Source organism: Hyalella azteca, unplaced genomic scaffold (genome assembly GCF_000764305.2).
Source record: "Hyalella azteca isolate HAZT.00-mixed unplaced genomic scaffold, Hazt_2.0.2 contig16872, whole genome shotgun sequence".
Taxonomy (NCBI): domain Eukaryota; kingdom Metazoa; phylum Arthropoda; class Malacostraca; order Amphipoda; family Hyalellidae; genus Hyalella; species Hyalella azteca.
In genome coordinates this window covers 490,194-512,411 of record NW_025946679.1, presented here as the reverse complement: position 1 = coordinate 512,411, position 22,218 = coordinate 490,194, and the positions used below count along the sequence as shown (strand labels likewise).

Here is a 22,218-nt window from a genome sequence, read left to right as displayed (position 1 = left end):
CATTGCGATTGGGCACTTTCAAGAGCGGGCAAGCTTGATATGCTGAGGGGAACTCGTTTGTCTTTCCATTTGTATACAGCAACAGATGTCAATTTCTGATAAATATCATCGTCCTTTACAATCTCGCCATGTCTCCATGATTTTGTTTTCTGATGCTCCGTAGGGGCTCGTACGTTTTTATTCTCGATATGCTAACTAAGCAATAGAATTATAGTTGATTATAAAATAACATGAATTTATAAATCCATTATTTTAAACCAGTTTTTGATGCATTGCCATGACAATTAACGTATTAAAAAACTTGTTTTTTTTCTTAGCAGAGACAGAAAGACGCTAAATTTTTACAAACGGCATGAGCAGCGCGAGCTGCAGCTCTATACGCTCCAGCTACGACTCGTCACATGACTTTATCTCGTTACATTATTCAAATCTGGGCGGTTTAATTGTGTCGTAAATATGAAGCATGATTATGTTTGCATCGCATTAGAGTCGCTCCGCTCACCAGCCTCCCTGCCAGCGGGCTTAAAAATTTAAGAATCTGGGGCAAAGCAGTTAAAACTTTACTGCCGTTAATAGCAGTTAATACTTTACACCTAAATTACCACAACCGTGAGTATAATCTTCGTACTTCCATAAAATTAAATGACATGTTTAGGATATATATTTAAATTTACTACCGATATTATTTTATTTTTTCCGAATCTGCTGGTTTTGGAGCTGTCAATGCATTGTCTCATCAGTGACCTCTAAATAAAATGCGAACGTTGATGCACTGTTTTTTTAATTGAACAAATAATAGTGATATGAGGATGCACTCATTTTAATAAATCGAAATTTATTTGCTGACAAAAATTCTATTTAATAATATTAGTAGTCGGAAATGACATTAAAGGCACTACTTTCTGTTCCTGGATTGGTCAACGAAATCCAAAATTGGAATCATTACATTTGTCGATGGACTAATAGGCACGACTAGTCTAATAAATTTTTAGTGAAAAAGTTATTGAACTATGTCATTTATGCAAGAAAAAAGATTGATTAGTATGATAATTTCTGGAGAGTATGGTACTGTTTCGTTTGATACCAGTTGCAAATACAAAAAAGTTTATAATATGAATGAAAAGTTTACGTTTTCCTGTCGGTGAGTCGATACATGTTCTCGGCAGGTCTGTTGCTCCTAAATGAACTGCTCCTGCTGCTGTGCGGGCTACTCTTGTCGCTGCCTGCCGCCCTCAGGGACCGGCCCGACATGACGCGTGATGACAGCCGGAAGCTTCGTCCATACTCCTGTGGCACGGCGCCTCCAAGAGCGTCCGGGTCGCCGGCGGTAGTGAGGAAAGAGAGAGAGCGAGCCTTGCGACGGAACACGCATGGCACGAACATCTTCAGGAATGTTCTCCTGTACTGTAGAGGAAAAGTTTAATGACAATTTTTAGGCGTTTAAATTTTGAGCGCGAGAATTAATATCGAAGACTATGATTTTAAGTCAATAGAATAAATTTATTTGTATCTGTATCTTCCAAAAGAAATACTTTTGGGACATTAAATGGCTTCAGATCAGTTCCACACAAGAAGGGGAAAGTACGTAATTACGTAATTATTCATGCGTGATGAAGAAATTAGTTAATTGGAATCGTGATTATTTTCTAAGAAAATAAATTTAGCTAAATCTAATATAAAATCAAGATGTGCAGCCGTCAAAAATATTTTATTTTCTTTAGATATTTTTAAGATTTTAAATAATGAAGAGAGTAGTAACTACCGTCAAACGGACATTTAGTTTCACTTTATTACATTGGGAAACTTAAAAAAAACAGAATCTTAATCATTTCGAAAGGATAACAGCTCAATTATTAATAAATAACATTTTACATATTCACGAGATGCACTTGAAACTAAACTATCTAAACAACCTATGACAACGCACGCAGAATGTCAACAGAGGCACAGTTGTTCTGCTATGTTTCTCCATTCAAAAAGTGACGCGCTCTCAGCTGATCCAAACGAGAATGGAATTTCAACGAGACCCTTGAGAGAAATAGGATTTGCTGGAATTGCTCGGACGAAAGATTTGCAAGGTGATAGAGTACAGAGGATGTGACTAAAAGTTTGAAGGCTAAGCTGCATCTAAGACTTTAAAACGCTTCCATCATCGTGATGTATCTTTTGTGCATCCGGAATAGATGTTGTGTCGAATGCAATGCTAGTACCGAAAGAGTTTTTTACAGTTCACTTTAATCCAGTTATATAATTAAACTCCATCGTGACACTCAAATAAAGTTTCCTTACTGTAAAAGCTAAATTAATACACTTGAGATCAAGAAACCCACAGTATTATAAAATTAAAACCCTCGAGATCAACAAACTCATAGCTTTAATAAATTTTCATGTTTCGATAATATTTTTCAATAATAATTACACTATTAAAAAAATTTTTTACCAGATAAGTATGATCAATAAATAACTGTGAATACCAAAATAAACATTCTACCACTCTTTTTTTTTCATTACGATAAATTTCGCTCTGCTTCGTGTATATTTTAATAGTCGTTTAAATTTGTCAGAGAGTAACTTAAATACTGGTTGCATTTACCGCAGACTTGAATGGCAGACTTGACCCCACGATATTCCAAGTCGTGTAAGGAGACACTACTCTTCACGGATTGGTGAAATATGCCTTCTTTCTTGCATGTAATAATAAAATGATTGTGACTCAAATGCATTGTTTGAAATGCAAAGTGCAAATGAATTAGTGCAAGAAGATAAAATCCCACCGGATCTTCGTGTTGTTCGAGGTGATTGATGGATTGGGACATTTTTCGAGGATATTCTGGAGCTTTCTTGAAATGAGCGTTTTGGAATTTTCAAGTCTAAGTTCGGTAATATTCAACTAACGGAGTTGTTATAATACAAGTAACTTGTTTCTATTTTTAACAGAGACTGGTATGCAGAATCAACGTTTCAGCAGATTAAATTCGTACAATTGGCTGAGGTTCATTCGGATTTCACTAACACATCCGTAGATTAGAAATATGTATTTTTTCGAAAAATTCATCCGTGATATTTTGCGAAGCAAAATATTCCTCATCCACTTATATCGGACAGATTACTCAACCGAATTTAAAAAGAGATTTTTTCTGTAAACATTTAATTCCAGTATATGACTACGTCGTGTTTAAAATTTCTTATCTAGAATAATCTTCCTCCATTACAAATAAATTTTACTTATTTGTTGAGCCAAGACAAAATTTTAACAACGAGGCCCATATCTGACAGACGACACATTTCTCATACACATCCAGGCGCTTCTTTCGATTAACCTAACACCCCGCGCTTTCATTTCCTATCTTGCGAATGACGTATAAAAAATGAGACACGTTGACAAATCATCGTGAGTTAAGGGGACGAACAAATTACGGCATCCCGTGTATGATGGAAGTCGTTGCTGATGTATTGCATTGAAATATGGCCTCGTAGCTCTGGCCTCATTTGCGTAAATGAGAAGAAACGGTTAGACGATACGTCATATTCGTTTTTTTAAGGGAATGCTCATGTTTGAAGACTTTCAATTCTCTGAAGTTGGGGAAAATTGGCATGTGATCCTAATGATTCCAGGAAGGAAAATGTATGAACAGGTATGTAAAGTGACATGAAAATAGTTGTCTGTTCGTTACTTTAAATTAAATAACATCATTATAAGTAGATAACATGAATAAAAATTCGTTATTTATTTATATAATATAAATCGAATGTATAATATATGTTGTAAGTGAATTATATGCATATTATGAGTTTTAAGACAGTTTTTTATGTTACTGTCAATGTCAATCTTTGAGGCAGGGTGACGAAAAGGAATGGATAACCCAAATTTGATTAGCTTGACATGATTTGTCAAGCAATTCCCTTTGCGACCTTCATGTTCTCGATCAAATTTGATCGAAGACCTGGGTAACTAATTGCATCCAGTTAACTGACTCTCAGTGAGATCTAAGACGGTTATTAACGACGAGATTCATTGACTGGAAGACAAACAGCATTTGGTGGTAGCGGCGGCCAACATGTGACCTGCTAGGCCCATTGTTCACTTAAGACTGCCGCGTTTAATTAAGGAATGCGGTTTGCTGCATTGACGCTTCCACATATAGACTACGTCATTACTTCTTTATCTAATCGCGAAAACAACAAGAAAATTTTCAGAAATTTATTCACGAGCTGTGAATAATTATTTCTCGGTTTTCGAGAGGAAACTGATTAAATGACATGAATAGATTAAATAGATTGAACTCCTGAAACAGTTATGTGAAGGTTCATATTAAGATGATGACATTTTATTATTCCAGAAATAAGGATGAGGTAACTGTAAAATTGGAAACAGGCATATTAAAAATAACTTGTGTCGGAACCGAACCATCTCACTAGCGTTGCCAATCAATTCATAGTATTTTGAATGAAAATAATTTGTTGTATTTTATGTGATAGATTAAGTCTTCATTTCAACTAATAGCGACAATGATGCATCCTGTTGACAGATGATAAATTCAATGCTTATTTAAAAAATTTATGCATTGGCTGCTGAAGGATTGAGTCCTTGGTTTCGGGATACTTGACTACTCAGCTCCTTATTGGCTTCAACACTATGATTTATTAGTTTAAAATTATAACTTCTTATAACAACGCTCGCTTGGGGTTTGAGTCTGGTTTTTATATCTAACATTATTCTCAAATCGCAAAGTACGATTTTATATTTGGCTCATATTTTTCGCTCTTTAGTTTAGGTTTCGAACAATTGTACGACAGCAAGGTTAGGAAAGAATTTTAAATGTGTTAGGCTAGTTAACTGTTCACAAGAGCTGAAACGGATTAGCGATGTCACTAGGTCCGGCAATGTGATATTCAAATATTCATATTAAAATTTTTTGGTTGATATCGAGCCAAGAAATTGAATATTATTCGACGCATGAGGTCTCCTGCAATGTCAGAATTTAGTTCTGTATAATCATTTGAAATTTACGTCCTTTATAGTCGGCCATGAGGAGAGGAATTTGCCGTTAAGAAAAGAGAGCCTGCAGAGGCCGATCTCAGGGTTATCTGCATGGAAGAACCAAAAGAGAAGATCATGGAAATTTCCCCTGACGTCATCACAAACTCAAACAGAAGCGACCGTTTAGTGTGAGACTTTTAAAAAATCCTGAAACGAATTTATCATCTAATGATTAAAAATTAGATAAATGTTCTCCCATGCGCATAGATCCACCTAAATGAGACAAAGTATTTCGTTTCAATAATTCAATCTCATTTTTTATATATAATATGAGGTTTTAATTTGCAGCATTGAGAAATCAACGGTAGTGATAATAACGAGATTAGTATTAAATTTTTTGTTTAATTGTTTGAGCGGTTGTTGAATAAAATTGACAAAATACGGTAGAATTTATATTTAATTTCCAAGCGGTACGATGATGAAAAAGAAATATTTAGTAACAGTTCCTGTACGAGTTGCAAATCTCTGTCTATAATAAGAATTAAATAATCAGTACAACTTCTACCATCATTACTATACATACGGGGTTGCACTATTCTGTAGTCATTTATAGTACAGGACAGCGAAAGAGCACGATGAGAGAATAGTGATCATAGATTTGCTAAAATTCAAAATAAAACTGAAATCATGTCAAGCTCGAGGCATCATTCGTGAAGCAAGTTAAATTTCATCGGAAGATTCATAGACGGAAAATTACAGAATAAATTATCATAACTCTGGAATATTGTAGAATAGTCATATTGAATATTGAAATCAAGGCAGCGGCAAAATAGTTATGGAAGTTTTTCGTTACAGAATTGGCCGTCAATTGCCGCTTCACTCACAACAGATTCGCAATTTGGCTTCGACGGTTGATTTTTTTCATGCTTTCATGCCTGATAAATTAGTCCTCTTCCAAAAAATTCTGCGTTCGTCTATAATTTTTCTTTCACATGGTGATGCATCTATCATAATTGTAGATTATTAAATAAGTATTTGTAGATTATTCAGACCTATGACATAATACCTATAAAATCTGAAATAATTTCAAATAATCAGTCTGATATTAATCATCACCAAGAGAAAATATGAATTTCGATAAATATCTTGAGGAATGATAGATGTACTCAACTTCACTTAAATTCTTGTTCTTTATTGTTATCGATAGGTAGAAATCGGGAGTAATTTGTTGGCATTAAGATTGAATTATGGAGACAACGATTTCATTGAGCTCTGGACAGGTATGTAGGAAGATGAGAATGAGGAAGCGAGGAGATATTGCTTCCAAAGGCTTTGTGCTGGGTAGAGCGGTATGACTCCTTGCTTTCGTAATGTTTATTTTCGTAACGTGTATAGTTTACTTTGATGGGGGTAGGCGGACTCCGATATTATTTCACAGGCTACATCTGCTATTATTGAGTGACTACCGACCAATTAAGATTCTATGCTTCTCCCTAATGCTAATTCAATATTGCCAGCTTTATGGAGAAAATTTATTTTTCTTGGACTTTATTGTCGTACTCTTCCCTTCCTCTCTACACGTTTTTCCTCGATGGCCTAATAATTGGCTCTTAAAATTCCGGCTTAGTGACAAAATTTATAACGCGGGTAAAATGTTAAAACTACCTGCCTTCATAGGATGAAACATCGCATGGGTGATCGACTTACCTTATCAGAGAACGCGCAGTACAAGACGATGTTGACGGCCGCGTTGATAGCGTTCAGCAGGTTGAAGATGTTGCCCAGACCTCGCATGATGGCGAACGCGGGAGAGTGTGCTGCCGGAGGCTGTTTTACAGCGCTGAACAAACGTAAAATAAAATGGCCATCTTTTATATCGCTCGTAATGTAGGATACTGCATGATAAATAAGCTAAACAATCTACTGGATCACCACAGATGCTTTTCCATAATGCGGCTGATAGGGGGAGAAACATTTTATAAATCACTGCTTGTTTAGGATTGATTGCTTTGTTGAGAGTATAAACATTGCAAATTTAAATTGCAACAAAATAAAAATTGACTGACTAACTTGATCATGTGGTACGCATTTTCATGAGCGTTGTAAGCTGGGACTTCCCGACATCAGTCATACACATCCCTCAAGAAAACATTATAATTGTATAACAGAGGTTTCCCAAGAATTCGTTTAACATTGTGATCGCGCGAAACTAATTTCATGTCTACGACATAAACCTTGTCCCGTTGATTTCGGATCAGAAATGATCTTGCGCATAAGTAATTTATAAAAAAAATTAGTGCAGTAACTCGAACCGATATATTAAGAAGTATTAATTGCATGACTCCATGAATCCAAGCTATAGAATGTTGTAAAAGTTAATTTTCATTTAACTTTAGCTCTGTGAATGGGTCAAAATTTTGTGCTTTGACTAGTCAAGAAGAAGATTTGTCGGTTCCCATAGCTGACGCTCGAAAAAATATTCCATAGAGAATACAAACATTCAAACAGGATAAGAGAGGCCTTACTGTTGTTCAGCTTTTATTTATGGGAAAATTAGAACAGCTTTTATACATTCATTTTAGTGAAGCGTTTTTCTAGGACCAAATAACAAACAAGATATTGAAAAAATATAACTCAGTACTCACGGTAGTGAGTGACAGAGAGCGCATTTTCTCGTCGACGAAAACTTGAGGTCACGGACGGACGGACAGACAGACAGACAGACAGACAGACAGACAGACGGACATGGCGAGCACAATAGTGCATTTTTTCCATATATGAGAAAATGCGCTAAAAAGGGCCGAGAAGGGCCGAGCGAGCACAATTGTCAACACAATGACAAAGAGAAATAAACAAATAAGGCAATGTGCACACGGATAAGGAACTCCCTAGGCATTCCTTAGGGATACGAATGCTCGGGATAACCTCGGCGCGAATTTGTTCATTTGTTTCTTTATCCTAGGGCTGAGCTAGAGGCTGATCCACAAATAGAGCCTACTATTTGGTGCGAGGAAGTTGCAAGAAATTTTCTAGTTTTCGTTATTTCAGACGAAAATTTATTCAAAAGCTTTGGTCCAAGGGAAAACAATTTTTTTTGCGATTCAACAAGAATATATTAAATTTATCTAAACTACTATGTTCTTCTTTAAGATCCACGATAAGTTCATTAAATTTGTTATTCGATGTATTTATTTAGATTAATATCTACTGTTCTACTCAGTCGTTGTCAATTTTATTGTTATCATACACGCTTCACGACAAAGTTTATAGCGCCACATTCAACATGAGGATTCAAGTCATGATCCTGTAAGAAGGAGATCCCACATTTATCTACTCTTATAACCCTTCCTCTTTACTCACCCTAACCCGTATTATGACCGTATACTCGACCCTTCTTCTATATCCTTACAATCTCTTCTGCTCGTCCATTTTTCTTTAATCTTTCATACTCTTTTACTATATCCTACTGTTATACTGAATCCTACTCTAATCCTCTATCAACTTTTATATTCCATCCTAATCTTATACTCTTTTCTCCTCCGATACTCTTCCTACTCTTATATTCTATCCTACTCTTTATACCATATCGTACTATATACTGTTATCTTTATACACTATCCCACTCCTATAATCTTCCCTACTTTAAAATGTCTTCGCAATGTTAGAGTAGCGAACTTGTAAATTCACATTTATTGTAGGAATTAATGGATTTTTATTCAGAATTTGACAAATTTCTAAAGGTCAAACAAATGACATATCTCCATAGAGCTGAGAGAAGTGTTTCAGAAGAATTTCGATTATATTCTAATAAAAAACCACTGCTCAAAAAACTGCTCTATTTCAGCTAAAATATGAGATGACAAGATAAATATACAAACAGTTAACATATGAGATAATAAGATAAAATATCGACGCCAATTATTATCATTTGTCACATTCATCCTAAAAATTGAAATTGCACATAAAGAACAACTTCAACGAGTACTTAGGTTTCAAGATTTGAGAAAAGTTCATTAAAGTCGCATTTATTTTTTTAAAAGTCGCATTTCTGGAAATATTGATTCCCATCTGTCGCCAATTTCATTTTGCGTGAATCATTGTACAATCTTCCATATTTTTAAGGCATTGTTAGAATATGTGGGCATTAACTAACATTATTAAAGGCTTTAATTTGAATCAAACTTCTGGCAATTCTCAGTTTAACCCATTCATGAATGATTAGTCTGATCTACGCTTAAGGTTTTTCCCAGAGCCAATATTTATACCATCTATGCAGGAGATATTAGGTCAATAGAATAGAATTCTTAGGAATAGATAATCCGAAAAAAGTACTACGCTAAAGTTCTAATGATTAAGTAGATATCAATGTTTAATTATTTTGTGGAATTTCAACAATTTTTCATTAATTAAATTAAGTTGCTGATTTTGATTTGAAATTGTATTGCACGTCCATGTATATTCATGTACCTCTAACTGTTTAATTATACTAAGCCCTAACAAAAGTATATTAATAAAATTTTTCCTATTCTTAATTTTGATCAAATTTATCCATTTTATATAATTTTCATCGAATGCCCCTCGCCGAACATGAATTTTCTACATTTCAGTGACTGTACTTGGAACTGTTCCCAGAATGCCAATGAGATTTGACAACAAATTCTACACTCAGTTATGATGCTAATTCCACGATAGTATCACCTTAGCGTTTATAATCTTATCGTTTCACTTTCATTGCGAAAAGAAGCTTTTGACAAAAACACGCAAATTGCACGAGGCTGCGGTTAGAATTTCCTGATCAAGTCAGAAGGTCACGCGCGGCGTCCAAGCCAGCCAATGACCTCGTAAAGGCGAGCCCCACTGAATAGGGTTAGTCGTTGATGCAGGAGGGGATCGGAGAATATCTGCTAAGATCCCATTTTTCCAGGAGATTATTCCCTGCAGGGAGCGTAGATTTGGTTTCTCTGTAGTAAGTCCGAGTAAAATTACTATGTCAAGTTCTGAAGTTCAGTTAAAGACACTAATTTTCTGACACGGTTGCTGTTGTAGGAATTTTTATTATTCAATGTTTTTATTATGCTGCTTCAAATTTATTTTTAATTATTATTATTATTTTTAATTATTTTATTTAATTTATTTATTAATTTTTCAATGTTTTTATTATGCTGCTTCAAATTAAATAAAAATTTATCGTTTAAACAGTCATCAATTTGAGAAATTGAGTGCAGTATAGAATTTTTCGAGAATTTAAGTTACCGTGTTATAAGGAATTCTTTTTTGCATAAATTGGCACAGAGTTTTAATATTTAATTTTTACATTTTGATTTTCCCCGATATTTCGTACAGAAGTGCTCTCTATTAGAAACTTATTAACGGAGAAAGCGTTAAATTTTGGGGAGATATTTTCTTCTTAGTGATGACAAGGCATATAAATTTTCAGCTATTAGAGTGCGAATATTTTTACCCGTTTCCTTTGTAAATTTTATGGTAAGAAAATAAATTTCATGCAACAAAAGTCAAGAATTGAATCGTATGGATCTTACTTTTTGTATCTCAGTTTACCTTGGTAGATTTTTCTATGACAGTTTTGGGACAAAGTTCTTGTCATTGCAATGAAAAAAGTAGCTGCAACAATGGATACTTAAAAAAATTAAATGTAAAACTATTGTCGCTTTTTTTGTGCTAGGCGGCAGAAACGATCCAATGAATAAAAAATATTGTAGCCCAGCTTCATAGCTGCGGCTCGTTGTATGAGTCAAGCCACACGTAGAATGACTGTCGTAAGAGGCCTCTACAAACTACATAGTCGTAATGCCTACGTAGTTTGAAGTGCACGCGACATGAGTTTCGCAGTTAGATAGAAAAATACTGATGAAAAAAATGTAACTCAGTACTCACTGCAGTGAGTGACAGAGAGCGCATTTTCTCGTCGACGTAAACGTGAAGTCACGGACGGACAGACAGACGGACAGACAGAGGGACAGACGGACAGACGGACAGACGGACGGACGGACAGACGGACATGGCGAGCACAATAGTGCATTTTTTCATAAATGAGTAAATGCTATAAAAATGGATCATATTGTTGAAGTCGTGCCATTTTCTTACCCACAGAACAGGCAGAGACTTGACGCAGCACTGTGGGTCCTCTTGGACTGGGTAAGATGGACCCACACATGAGCAAATAGCCCATCACTATTTGGACAACGAACTTCCAATTTCTTTGAGTGCAACGTCAAAGAAACGAATCGGTAAATTGGACGTGTTGAAAGAATGGAGAATCACGGTTCGAACGGGCTATAAAATAAATATTGCTGTGGGCATTTCGCTGGTGAATACATTTATATGTGCGTGCGTGGAAAAATAGAGTACGTATCAATGTTCCGCGCCTCTGCCTACACTGTATCGATTTATAACAAAAAATTAAGAAGCTGATGAGCAGAAATGATGATGTTTACGTTGACATTGCGAGAACTCACATAAATCCTTACATAAATGATTACCAATAATAGTTTTGTTTGCATGCTCTCGATTCGAGATGCAGAATCAGTGTTTTCCTAGCACAAATGGAAATGTCGCTGTTCAAACAGCGCGCAGAAACATCTGAGTGAATTTTATAAAAGGGCCGTACCCCTTTCAAAAATCCTATGCATATAAAGTACGGTTACAAGGTTCGCCCAACGATCCATCGTCAATAATTTATCGGAAAGCATTTCAAATGTTATTTATCGAAGGCAATATTTTTCGAAATTTATAAGGGAGAAACGAATAAAAAAATCAAGAAACTGATGTAATGACTAGCGAGTTATCAATTATGCTAATGATGTTGTAATATTTCCTTTGCTTTTTACATTTGAAAATTTGAAAGGAGGATAACAAAAATTTCTAAAAACGCTCAAGAATTTGTATTGATGTCAATGGACGTTTGTAAAATGCATGAAGAAAATAGCTACATCACCGAGTTCATTAAAAATATGCATGGTTTTGATTAAACATTCTTTTTTCTACTAAAAAAAGTTATAATGTCACAGTAATTTTTGCTAGCTTTCCTCATTAAAAGCTTATTTAGTTGCAAAAAAATTATTCTCTCGGTATTTCTTGGACAGAATTCAAGACAAAAATCTGGCTCGTTTCCTCAACTTTCGTAAGACAAAGGATTGCGAACGCTAATTGCGAGGCCTTAAATTTCATCGACAAAGAATCCTTCGTTTGAGAGGAAGCAGAGAAAAATTTCTTGCTCACCATCTATGTGAAATTTAGTTATGTCTCAAATTCCCACTTGCTAACGCTAAAATTTAAATAGATTCACTCACGAATGAATTCTGAAGATAGCTTACACCCAAGAAAGTACTTTCAACATAATTGATGAAAATTCTAATTTCCATTTATAATTTTTCATTTTCTTAGTGATCAATTAAAAGAGTATTACAACAGTAAATCATAATATTTTAAATATTAAGGCAATTTCGTTATGAAATCTGGAACAAAAAAAAAAACTCCTGGAATTTTGCCTCTAAAAGCCCAACGCGGCCATCTCCCCCTGAGAGTCGACAATAATTACGCTTAAAGAGACCCGAGGCTATCATAAAATTTACCCTGTAGTTAATTACCTACCTAAAAGTTTTACACAAGCACGAGGCCTAAAATTTCGTATATGCCGGTAGATATACATTTTTCAGAAAACATTGTTAGAATTTTTTTAAATACGAGTACCTGATATTGGGGCATCCGTTTTTGCGATAAATAACTAAACCTTCTCGATCACGTCAATCAGTAATATCTAGACAACTAGTAATATCTAAACAACCAGTACTATCTAGACAACTAGTACTATTTAAACAATTATTAATATCTAGGCAACTAGTGCTATCTAGACAACTAGTACTATTTAGACAATCAGTACTATCAAGCCAATAATAATTGTCTTTAACAAATTTATTCTTCGTGAATAATGGGCCGATAAATTTAGATCGCGTTGTTAAAATATCTCTGCAAGTATTAACAAGTTATATATATTAAAAATTATCCTAAAACATCAATAATAATTATCAAATTAAAGCTTCATGAAAACGAATCTGAAATAATTGAATTGTGGTCTAGAATGTTGTTTTGAGCTATTTTAGTGAACTGCATTCTATTCTGCTGGTAACGGATATCACATAACAATCATTATTAGAAAGTCTGAAACACTTTAAAATTATTCCATCAACGGCCATCATTTTCCTACTGAGCAAAAAGTTCACGAGAGTTCAGGAAAATGAAATTACTCGACAATCTTCAATAGGACAAGCATGATTACTGGGACCACCAGTTGTGTTGCCCGTGATCTTTCATGGGCTTCATTACGGACGTTTTTCATCAGAGCAACTGCAGCGGCGCATACATTCTAGCGCCAATTTCATTCTGGCTTCAAAGAGAAAAATCAGGCAAAAATGCTAATTTGGATAGATGGCCCTCCAATTTACTGACCTTTATTAAGTATTTGCCGCATTTATGGATGAGGTTCAACGAATAACATGGAAATTTATCCGAATAAGTATTGAAAATGTTTTGAAAAAATGTAAAGCTTTTAGCGCCTATGATGTCTAATTTATTGGATTAGAGAATGCAAAAAATTCGTCAACTGTTTCATGCAGGAATGTGATGATTTATGAAAATAATAGTGCATGACGTCGTATTATTTGACACTAACCTGTATAGCAGTAGCACTGCACAGGACACTGACCTGTAGAGCAGTAGCACTGCACAGGACACTGACCTGTAAAGCAGTAGCACTGTACAGGACACTGACCTGTAAAGCAGTAGCACTGCACAGGACACTGACCTGTAAAGCAGTAGCACTGCACAGGACACTGACCTGCATAGCAGTAGCACTGCACAGGACACTGACCTGCATAGCAGTAGCACTGCACAGGACACTGACCTGTAAAGCAGTAGCACTGCACAGGACACTGACCTGTAANCAGTCATCGTGTAGTTCCTGATGCAAAACGTATCGCATAATCACCACAGACATCGTGTAGTTCCTGATGCAAAACGTATCGCATGATCACCACAGACATCGTGTAGTCACGGTGAAAATCTTAAGCATGCACACAAGTCTCTAAGAAATCTCTTCAGTTGTTGTTTGCTGGATCGTTCACTCCTGTAATTACTATGTAATAGTTTATAAGTGCTCTTTTAACCGTTAGCAGCTAAAAAGGAAAAAAATATTTGACCACGAGAATCAAAATAAAATGTTTGAATTAAGTCTACATATTACAGTGTCAGGAATTATATGCATAAAAGAAAAGTGACATTATTTATTCAATAGACGTGTAACTCGTCTTTATTTTTCATTATATCAAAATTGTTTTGTTGTAAGCTCCTATAATTCTGACGGTGATACACAGGCATAGTTAGAAAATCAAAATAAAATGTTTGAATTGAAGTCCAAATATTTATTATGCTTTCATGAATTATATACATAAAAGAAATTTGACATAAAACATTCAACAGACGTGTAATTCGTGTTTATTATTTTATAATGATGTTGTTTTACTGCAAGATCTCATAATTTTGACGGTAATACACATGCATGGTTAACCTAATCACCTGTGCACGGCAGAGATCAGGAAGATGTTGAAGACTGCCAGCAGTGTCAGCGGGACGAGGATGAAGACGACCGCGTTGAACCAATAATAGCTGTGCCGGTACATCTCGTCCTGGCCCAACTGCGGGACAGAATATTACTGCCTGTAGACCTGCCCGCAACAATCGGCAAGCAAAAAGCCTCCTGTGGGCCGATAACTTTAAATGAATTTTGTTTCTCCCCCTCAGGGTCACTTTTTCTTCTCTAGGTATAGATTTTTAAGAAGCGAAACCCTTCTCGAGACGGTAAGTCAGTCGGTAACAAATTGGAAACGTATACAGTAATTCTCAAGTCACTGCGCTTTTTGAGATGACACACTGCGGAAGCGGAATACGTTGGGCGAGAAGAAAATGACAATATATTTTCTATCAAGAGCAATAAACAGGGGGATAACTACGCAGCAGCTGCGACAAATACCGCATAAACAAGTGTAGTGCCTTTAGAAACCTTTGTCGGAATGGTCTGCCAGTCGTCGTAAATAAGAGTACCGCGTTTTATTGCATTTTTTTCTGGTCGTCGAATAGCGCTCTCGGGGTGAGAAAAGGGCATTGGATACATACGATGACATTGAAAATAACATGAATTTAACATTAGAAGCCTTTCGTGGACTTATTTGATGATTTTTCCAGCATTGCTGCACTGATCTATAAATTTTTCAGTCATTGTTTATTCCACACGCATACTCTAGCTGAGTACGTGAGCTTCTGCCATAATCTTAAATTAAAAACAGCCACCAACATAATTGAAATAACGAAGAAAGAGTCTATAGGAATTTACGGGTTTGATTAAACGCCGGCACGCAAATTGCCGCAGCGAATTTTTTGTCCAAATACGACTTGAAGATTCCGCCAAAACCTTGATTAAAGAAGATGCGCCAGCATCGTAGCCCGGGCGAGCCGTACGTGCTTCTTGGACATACACTGCGGCATCGCTGCGAGGCGTTCGTATTGAGGAAGCAAGCGCGAAATAAATCAGCCTTACAAAAGAAGCTTCTGGCACAATATTTACCACGCTCGCAGTGTCTATAAGGAGACCCAACTTGCACAAAATACACCATGCATCGGCAAGACAAACACTAATACTGAGCACTGACCAGGCAAGAATTTGTGTCAGACTGTTTACTCAAAAATAATTGGTCGAAAACATTGTGACGAGATCATTGTTCACGAAGAAATTTCAAGAAACTTAAAATAAATCGTTCTGTATGAGCAATCTTTCTGACCCATATATCCATAGAAAAATTACCCTGATGTATTTATATTCTACACTTGCATTATGTAAATGAGTAATGCGCGAGTAAAAGAAAGTTGTCGGAATTTTTTGGGCTGCTAGAAAGAACGCTTGCTTCATTGAAAATATTCTTATAACATCTATTTAGAAAATTATGAATTGAGAGCGCTAAAAGTTTCCAGTAGAATTTTGATCTAATACTCGAAGAATAAATTATATTTTCTGCCATGATGCTACCACTCTAAATTTCTGCATCGTACGCATCAATAGCATCCCTGGGGAATGTTTCTTTGTACGTTTCTTAGTATCTAATCAGGCAGCGTCGCATCGAACTCGTATAAACAAAGGAATTGAAGGCCTCCCTGTTGGGGTTTGAGCTTTATTTTTCATTACATACTCCTTTTAAACGTGAAATCAGCAGAGCTTGGATTGTTCGCTGCCCGACAAAAATTCCTGTGATATGAAGCTTCTCTGGACCTTCGCTCTGGTGCATGTGATGAAATTAAAGATGTTAGTGTCATCCTAGGTTGTATAACATTTTTTGACAGAAATTGCTAGACTATATTTTTAATTTATAAAATATAATTTTAATTTGTAATAAACTCATGTTTCACCACGGATAATTTTTGAAAGTTCTAGGCGTGAGGTGATGCCGAAGCGAAGACATTCTCAGTTATGGGATTTAATGATAATGATAGTGAATAGTCATGTGTGAATGCGTGATGCGAATAGTCATTCGTACCATATCGATTATTTACCCTGCATTGACTTGTTTCACGGGCATAGATTAGAAAAAAGGATGTCATTTTCGTTCTGTTTGGGATATTTTCAGAGCTGGAGTTTAGGACTAAGGTACGATTTTAAAGTTCATAAATGTTATAACATTATTCCGTTTGTTCCACAGAGGGATTCATAACTACTTCCATTTGATCGTTATTTCGATTTAGTTATATAATGATTTGGACAATCTAGATCTTCATTGATAAACCGATCCAGATCGCCAAAACTGATCTGAAATCAATTTAAAAACTGTTGGTATCATACAGGCTCATATAGTGTTTGGCGGTTTGCTAATTAGACGCAGAGAAGTGACCGGTACAGAGTAGATATTGAAATCTGAAGGGCTATCTCATATTTTAGGAATATTTACGAACAGTTTATTCCATGTAAGAAGCAAAATAATTATTTTTGTGTTCAATAGTATTGTGAATTCAAAGTCTTCACCGACATTCGAGCTAGAACAACGCCAAAACCAAAATGAAATTTTAAAAGTTCGTTTCTGGATCAGTGTAAGTGATTCCATTCGCTCCATTGTCAAAATGTCGAGTTGAATAATTTCTTGTAAGAAATATAACCTACCTTGATAACATATTTATGTTGGTGTTTCGGAATCCACTTTGCAACATTTTTTTTATTGAATTTTAGAAAAAAATGTAACAACTGAAAGCCTGTGAGAAACTGAATGCTCTACCTGCAGCTTCTGCACAGTATTTTCGCGAGACCAAAGTGGGCGAAAATGAACTCGAGTTCACAAAATCAATGTAGCACCTGCAGGGGATGCGATAGGATGACGAATGGGTTCAATTTTAGACGTGGTCCTGAGGAAAGGAAACTCTTGCGGATTACTCAGAAAATTGTGCTATTTTGAGTGTATTTATTATGTTATTTTGAGTGTTGCTGTACAAAAAGTACTTCCTATGGAGACAATTCAAGGAAAAATTTTGTCTCCATGTCTGAAATTAATTCTGTTATGTGTCAGTGAAAAATGTTTACGAGCCATTACTTGAAGTACTTTTGGCTGTTTTTTCTTGATTGTTTAATTTTGATATCAAATATTTCTACATTCAGAATATGTAAAAAATCGAGTCAATTTTCTAAGGAACTTGGAAAAAATCTTATAATACATAAGTAAACTTCAACTTAAATGTTGAACATTTCAAGGTTGCTTACGTAAATTATAGCGTTCCCTGCAGCTCAAGCGTATTATAGTGAACAAAGCATTGATTCCATGTTGATGAAGCCAGAAACACATTCCACATTCACAAGTTTAAATTCAGTTCATTTTCATCTGAAATCTCCAGCAGCTATCAGTTTGTCAGCAAGAAAATAAAACGTTCTTTTTTTCCTGTATGGCATTTTCAAAAAAGGTCAAATAAAGGGACACAGTCCCTAACCTCCGTCCACAAGCACTGATCTAGCAGCAGAGAGCTGCTTCGTAACGGAAAACCATGCCATGATAATGAAATTTGTATTGAAAGTCATTGAGACACATTTGTAGTAAAAATTTATATACCCATTTGCTCCGTGAATATTTTTTGGGATGGGGCTGGATACGTGACAAATTTAGAACAGAGTTAAAAAATTTTTTTCTAATACCGCTTCTCTTCTTATGGTGGCTCTTGGCTTCTAAGCTCATGCAATTCTGCCATCAGAAACTACGATATTTCTTAATTCGTGCATGGTTTTTAGGCAGTAATCGTCATACCAGGGCGCGTGAACTGTTTAGTCTTTTCTTTCAAATTTAAACGTTACACAGCAGGCTGGGCTGGAAAAATATACAATATTAACTCTTTTAATTATTTGTATGCTTCTCATCATACTAGCTCTATGAACTTCGTAATTGTTCCTGCTCCTATCGTTTCGACATTGCCATTTCGCCATCACCGTAGTTTAGTCGTGCAGCCCTTGGGTGAAAGTTGTCTTCATTAGCGGCGACCTCGCGCAACGCAAAACCAAGGGTTAATGAAGCCAGACTCCCAAATGTCGCAGCATACGTTCATAAAATTAGAGCGACACACACCATCACGGACATGCAGGGTAATCGCGTCGGTAATTACGCAATAGGTACTCTGCATTATTGTCAACTCCCGACACTGCCGGGAACATAAAGACGAAGAAAAAGCATGTGGGAATTCATCAATATGTACCAGAATAATATTGAAAGCCTATAGACCAACAAGGGCGGTCGAGACGACTTTACCGTCACTTTTGAATACTTGACGGGCAAGCTTATACAAAATAAGCGTCTTTACGGCTCCCAATATCACTACGAGCGCTGGCAGTGACATTGGAGAGCAGAGTTCCATCAAACATTTGCTTATCGTAACTCGAGTTCATAACCAATTAGCCTAATATCCACCTCCCTGTCCATATTGTCATAACTAATGTAATGGAGAAGTTAACTTGTCGACAATGCAATATCCCATAATCATAGAATTAGAAAAGCAATTCTCTCATACTATAGAGTAAATATTATCAAATTCATATCATACTTTTCGAAAGAACGGTGCTGAAATATTTATAGGGCTTAATTTGGACATTTTTAGCAAGAAATTGGTGTAGGCAATAACAGCAACATTATTGAATAGTTATTTTATTTATTCAGCGAAATATTTATTGTAAAAAAATGATGGATCTGTTTCGATGTTTTACTTTCAACACTGACACCCTTGTTAAAAAATTCTGAATTGCATTCATTCTTTGCTAGGTTTTCCCCCGCGTTCAAAGGACTTAAAAAAACGCAAAGATTTTTCAACCAAGAAAGAAATTCCATGCCATTTGTAAGTCAGCTAGACACGAATGTTCGAGAAATTTTATATTGTGCATTGTTTCCACACACTCAATGACATTGTTGAAATCGTATCAATACAATACGTAGCAAAAATGTGGGTTTATTTTATTGGGTTATATACACTCTTATGGTGACAGATTTTTTCCACAGTATTTTCTTTGAATATCCAAAGCAATTTTGATGCGGGAGCTCAAGGAAGAAAAGTGTATCAGAAATATACTGTAGTGAATTTATCTGACTTCAAAGCACTAATTTTGGTTATTTTTAAACTTCATCTTGCATAAAATCGAAGATAATATTACATCACCAGTAATGCATCCATTAAACTTACTAATTGTTCATGAACTTATAACGCTGACTGAACTCCCAATGTAACACTAGAAGATAATCATCCTTAATGATAATAATTAAACTGACGTCACTGTAGTCGAGCTTCATGGTGTAGATGGTGGAGTTGGTGGAGGTGTTGATAGCAGCCTCTGTGATGACCACCCACTCGTGTGGTGTAGACGCCGTCAGCACGTAACACAGCACAAACACTGCCACTGTTAGCCACCGCGCCCTCCCCACTGTGCACATCATCTGCTCACAGTAAACACGTCTGGGGTTAATGGCAAACAGGCGACCTGTGCACTGCAAATGTGGAGATTTCCTACTGCCAACAGATTAGCTGTTAAGAAAAAAATCAAATGAACAGCACAAGCACGTGAAATGTGCGCTGGAAATGTGGAGATTTCCTAGTGCAAACACATTAGCTGTCTGAAGAAAAATCAAATGCACAGCACAAGCACGTGAAATGGGCGCCGAAAAAGTGTAGATTGCCCAGTGCTAACACATAAGCTATCTAAAAAACCCATCAACGGCACACTAAAAGCAAACGACATGTCAGCTGAATCATATCTCGATTGCCCGCTTAAATATCATATTCGGAAACATATCAGCTGTCAACTTTTCAGCGCTAACATGCGAGTTTTGCACTAAAAAATTATTAAACTGATCATTGTAAACGAATAGTTATATAACCTGTCTAATGAACATCGAATGTTCAGTGCAAAAACGCATTAACTGTCTGTTTCAAAGACGTGCACTGCAATCTGCTGCACAGCCCATACAAACACAAAGGTCGCCAGTGTACACAAGTGTTCGATCTTGCACATCTTCAGGATGTGCACACATCAGTGCAAACATGTCAGCAGACTTCATCCAGCCCGTACGTCGTCTCGTCCAGCCCGTACGTCGTCTCGTCCAGCCCGTACGTCGTCTCGTCCAGCCCGTACGTCGTCTCGTCGCCCGTACGTCGTCTCGTCCAGCCCAAACGTCGTCTCGTCCAGCCCGTACGTCGTCTCGTCCAGCCCGTACGTCGTCTCGTCCAGCCCGTACGTCGTCTCGTCCAGCCCGTACGTCGTCTCGTCGCCCGTCCGTCGTCTCGTCGCCCGTCCGTCGTCTCGTCCAGCCCGTACGTCGTCTCGTCCAGCCCGTGCGTCGTCTCGTTCAGCCCGTACGTCGTCTCGTCGCCCGTCCGTCGTCTCGTCCAGCCCGTACATCGTCTCGTCCAGCCCGTGCGTCATCTCGTTCAGCCCGTACGTCGTCTCGTCCAGCCCGTACGTCGTCTCGTCCAGCCCGTACGTCGTCTCGTCGCCCGTGCGTCGTCTCGTCCAGCCCGTACGTCGTAGACGTACGGGCCGGACGAAAAATCCACGAGTGGCAAAGCCAGTAAAAATCTACGAGTGGCAAAGCGTCTTGTCCGTTACTTTCCATTTCTTCATATCTTTTTTTAATCAACTCATGATGTCTGAAGTGAGAAGTCAAGGAAATAATTTTAATCAATAGCTTACGAAAAAATTGACAACTACTGAGCGATATGATATAGAATTTTGATGCTTTAAAAAATGGAATACCTGGAATCCATCTCGGTGATGAGGTTTGAAAGGCACGTGTGATAAGTTTTTATATTTACGAGCAATATTTCTCTCAAAAGAAGCTCGTTAGAAAAGATAAACAATTGACAGGATATCAATTTGCCTAAAATTATTCCAGAATTCTCGACTGAGTTTACTGCGAGAGTAGAGAAGAAAATATGGACTGAAAACTAGTAAATTTTCACCCTCAGGAAAGCATCGCTTGCAATCATGAATGCAAAGGCATTCGCCTACATGGGGCAAATGGCAGTCGATGAGCCTTTATGAAACTCCAAGTAAATTGAAAGACCTCCTGAGGATACTTCTATGCTCCTCTGATTGGGAGTTTCAGGATTCCTTACAGAGGCTTGTACTTCAGAGAAAATTAGAGCTCTTTCAGTGCTGCATGAGACCATACATCTGTTCATTAACCATGATCTATTTTCAACAAGATTTGCGTAAATTCTGCAGAACAAACCGTCGACTTGGTTAAAATTGCAGTTGCCTCCGAAATTTAAGATCTAATGTGGAATAAACAATCAAATTTTACAGCAAATAATTTTACAGCAAATTATCTCATGTAAAAATTCTATGCTATTATCCCTTTAATCTCCACAACAAGAATCACCCCTACCTTGTTCTTTAGAAAATAATAATTCTGCCTCATAATGAAAGATTCCCAATTGCAATAAAGTAATCACAAATGGACCATGAACCTATAACGACATTATTTTGCTGTTAAAATGCTTATGTAATATTTGGTAGGCTGTAGCACTGCTGGGTTTTCTTCACAACTTCACAAGCCTGGATGTTTTGATCTCCTTTGAGTAGAAACTTCGTTCTACGAAATCTCCTCACGCAGAAAGATTTAAAGTGTCACGGCAAAAAACTAAATTCCAGTACATTCCGT

At 36.7% G+C, this 22,218-nt stretch overlaps 1 protein-coding gene across 1 annotated transcript in view; it reads right to left on the bottom strand.

The window, feature by feature from the left end:
- The window catches only part of LOC108678819 (FMRFamide receptor), a 43,346-nt gene that overhangs the window by 4,231 nt on the left and 16,897 nt on the right, over positions 1-22,218 (bottom strand). Inside the window, exons 3-6 of the mRNA XM_018167309.2 lie at positions 19,828-19,992; positions 14,573-14,691; positions 6,689-6,821; positions 1,130-1,404 (exon numbers count right to left, since the gene is read on the bottom strand). Of these exons, the coding sequence (XP_018022798.2) occupies positions 1,130-1,404; positions 6,689-6,821; positions 14,573-14,691; positions 19,828-19,992 (692 nt within the window). The remainder of the gene's footprint in view (positions 1-1,129; positions 1,405-6,688; positions 6,822-14,572; positions 14,692-19,827; positions 19,993-22,218) is intronic.